Source organism: Ctenocephalides felis, unplaced genomic scaffold, assembly GCF_003426905.1.
Source record: "Ctenocephalides felis isolate EL2017-DRISC unplaced genomic scaffold, ASM342690v1 CF-g0.4_SCAFFOLD_01886, whole genome shotgun sequence".
Lineage (NCBI taxonomy): Eukaryota > Metazoa > Arthropoda > Insecta > Siphonaptera > Pulicidae > Ctenocephalides > Ctenocephalides felis.
Window position 1 is genome coordinate 112739283 of NW_020538040.1, and position 3543 is coordinate 112742825.

At 33.0% G+C, this 3543-nt stretch overlaps 1 protein-coding gene across 1 annotated transcript; it reads left to right on the forward strand.

Moving 5' to 3' along the window:
- Positions 1-1152: 1152 nt before the first annotated feature.
- On the forward strand, positions 1153-3307 carry LOC113375739 (protein ZBED8-like). The gene is made up of 2 exons (XM_026615685.1): positions 1153-1200; positions 1511-3307. Exons 1-2 carry the CDS (start codon positions 1153-1155, stop codon positions 3305-3307), a joined length of 1845 nt encoding a protein of 614 aa, XP_026471470.1.
- Positions 3308-3543: the final 236 nt, after the last annotated feature.

Here is a 3543-nt window from a genome sequence, read left to right on the forward strand (position 1 = left end):
AGATTAATAGTAAAAAATATTAAACTGATATTTTTTTTTCTTATCTATAATTTATTTCAAAACTTTAAACGCGTTTTTCTCGAAACACGATTTTACAACGCGGCACGCAAAATAACTACAACTATTTGAACTATTTTTATTCGATTTTTTCACAGTATATTTAGAATCACATTTTTGAGTGCCCATCATAGGAGATTTTCTATATGTTAATTTGTTCATTAATTATTAACAAATTACTATCCGTTTTATTTCGTTGAAATTCAACGATTTTGAATAAAGTGCTTGCCAAAAGAACAAAAATCGATATTTTTCAAATCCGCTACGATGGGCACTTAAAAATGTTATTCTAAATATACTTTTGAAAATTCGAATAAAAAAAATTAAAATTGTTGTAGTTAATTTGCGTGCCGCGGAGCGCCTCGAGTTTGACGCGGCTCGCCGAAATGGCTGTGGTGACGTCGTTTTTAATTTTTTTTACAATTATATTTTATTTTGTTACTTTAAAGTACAATAAATAAATTTCTTTAATATCATGATTTAATTACATTTTCTTCCGCCCGAAAAAAATGGCAAAAACATACGTTTATTTAGGCTGTTACAGTGGTGTAACCCCTTAACTAAAATTCAATTCAAGAACATGCTTTGCGCTTAAGTGAATTAACATTTTAATATGGTTTTTGTGATTTTTTCCCTTAAATAATTCAATTTATTTAATTTGTATTATCAATAATGTTTCAAAAGATTATTTAATAATTAATTGTATTACTGTCATAAGATAGGTATACAAAATCTTAATTACTCACAGGTCTTTTATGTAATATATTATTGAATGAAAAAATCTTTTCAAACAAACGAACACACTTTGCGCTATCAATAATAAAACATGCCCACATTTAATTTTCCATAACCATATCAGATTAAGGGGCCGATTCTGCTGTAAAATTGACCAATGATATGGCAAGGCTATGTTTTGTAGCAGTTCTTATAAAGTGGGTCTAAAACAGTGGTCGGGGAACCGGGGTAAATTACCCAAAATGGGGTAAAAGTGGAATTTTTGGGGGTAAAAAGTTAGTGTGGGTCAAAATCGTTGAACCGAACATAGTGGTCACCAATCGATTCAACAAATGGCGGCCTCAGTGAAACGAATATCGAATGCATGATTTGGCAACATTGGGCGCAGCTCCGGCGACGTGCTTAGTCGTAAGTTGCAAGAGTGAACCTGCTTAGTCCGTGCCGTGCCGTGCTGCCGAACTACATCTGTATTTATAAGTTAGAAACCGAGTAGTTATCAGTTGTTATTAGTTAGTTACTGACAAGACCATAATTTTATTATTAATCGTCAATATATCGATCAAGGTAAGCCGCAATTTGATACTTTGTTGAACGTATTCTTGTATCCTAGTATTATAGCATTTTAATATGCGAGTATTGTTGTATTCACGTATTCTAGTATTTTAGTATTCATGTATTCTAGTATTTTTGTATTACACATATTTTTTATTTTCTTCAGATGACAGAAAATAGAAGAAGAACATACCAAGAGGAATTCCTTAATTACGGTTTTACCCAAATAGAGGACAATGGTACAATGAAACCACAGTGTGTTGTGTGTATGAAGGTACTGAGACCAGAATCTTTCAAAAAAAGTCAATTAAAAAAACATTTAGATAATGTTCATTCGCAACTAAGTTCTAAACCGCGAGAATACTTCGCAAATTTGGAGATATCCATTAAAAGACAAAGATTGAATTGCAACTTGTATGGTAACTTTGATCAGAGTTCAGCATCAAGGGCTAGCTTGGAACTAGCTTGGTTAATCGCTCGAAATAAAAAACCATACACTATCGGTGAAGACTTGGTTAAACCAGCTGCTGTCAAAATGGTAGAGATTATGTGTGGTCAAAAGGAAGCGAAGAAACTAAACTCAGTGCCGTTGTCTGCGAGACTTGTGAAAGAGAGAATTTCTGTATTAGCAGAAAATGTGAATGAGCAAGTAATTTTTGCATTAAGACAGGCAAAATATTTTGCTATTCAGCTAGATGAGACAACGGATTTCAGTAGTAATTCACGACTGATGGTATATGTTCGATACAAAGGTGTGGATAATTTTGAAGAGGAATTGCTGTTTTGCTCTCCTCTCGAGTTGAGATGTCGTGGAATAGATATTTATAATAAGGTCAACGATTACTTCAAAGCGCAATGCTTAAAATGGGAAAATTGTATTTCGGTATCTTTGGATGGAGCTCCAGCTATGTTGGGTCATATTAATGGTTTTTCAGCCTTTGTAAGGAAAAATAACCCAACTATCGAAATTACTCATTGCATGATTCATCGCCAGGCCCTTATGGTAAAATATTTAGAACCTACACTAGAAGCCGTCATGCACGATGTTATCAAGATTATAAACTTTATCAAGGGGCATGCACTAAATACGCGGCTATTTCGTGAATTGTGTCAAGATGGTGAAGCTGAGTATACAGACCTCCTTTATCATACAGAAGTGAGGTGGCTCTCTCGCGGAAATGTTTTAAATCGAGTATGGACTCTCAAAAATGAAGTTGAAATGTTTTTGGTTTCTCAAAAAAATATTCTTGCAGAACATTTTAATAACTCTTCCTGGATTGCATATCTTGCATATTTGGCAGACATATTTGAAAGCATAAATTTATTGAACAAAGAATTACAGGGAAAGCATTGTAATATTATTTCAGCAAGAGAAATATTGTCAGCATTTGGGTTAAAGCTGGAGTATTGGAAGCAGAAGTTAGAACAAAACAAGATAGCATCTTTTCCAAAGTTAGCTTTGATTTTGGAAATTTCTGAAAATATTACTTTAGTTGATATCAAAGATACAATTGTAAGACATCTTATTAAACTGAGAGAGCGGTTTTTGGATTACTTTCCAGATCTGAATACACGTTTCGTGAGTTGGGTTATAGATCCTTTCAAATGTGACATTTCTATGATACCAGAACAACCTGCAGGTTTGGCTGAATCGATTTTAGAACTTCGATCCAATACCGAAGCTCATATTAAATTTGATAATAAACAAAACCTGTCATGTTTTTGGATGTCAAAAGCTGCAAAGGGTTTTGAAATAGCACATGAAGAGGCGGTAAAAAAATTGCTGCCATTTGGAACCACATACTTGTGCGAACAAGGCTTTTCCAGTCTGGTAAACATTAAATCGAGAAGTAGAAATAGACTAAATGCTGAAGATTGCATTAAAATCGCTTTGACATGTAAAAATCCCAATTTTGAACAAATACTGTCAAAAATGAAGCAACATCATTTCTCAAAATCGTGATGTAAGAATGTGTGCGTGTTTATTGTTACTTCATGTAAAATTCATTGTACTTATTGTTTATTCATGTATTAATAGAGTTTTCATAAGAAATATAATATAAAAAATATAGTTTTCAGTTGTTTCCTTTAAACCATTTGTTTCAGCTTTTTTCGAAGTTTAGAAGTAACAAACAATGTAGCAAAACCTTTAACTTACAGGTTTTGGCATACAGCAATATTTGGCAAACAGATTCTAAT

Excerpts from the sequence above, each read along its gene's own strand:
- LOC113375739 (XM_026615685.1), top strand. The coding sequence starts at position 1,153 with ATGCATGATTTGGCAACATTGGGCGCAGCTCCGGCGACGTGCTTAGTC. Across the intron at positions 1,201-1,510 it reads CTCCGGCGACGTGCTTAGTC|ATGACAGAAAATAGAAGAAG; the intron begins GTAAGTTGCAAG and ends TATTTTCTTCAG.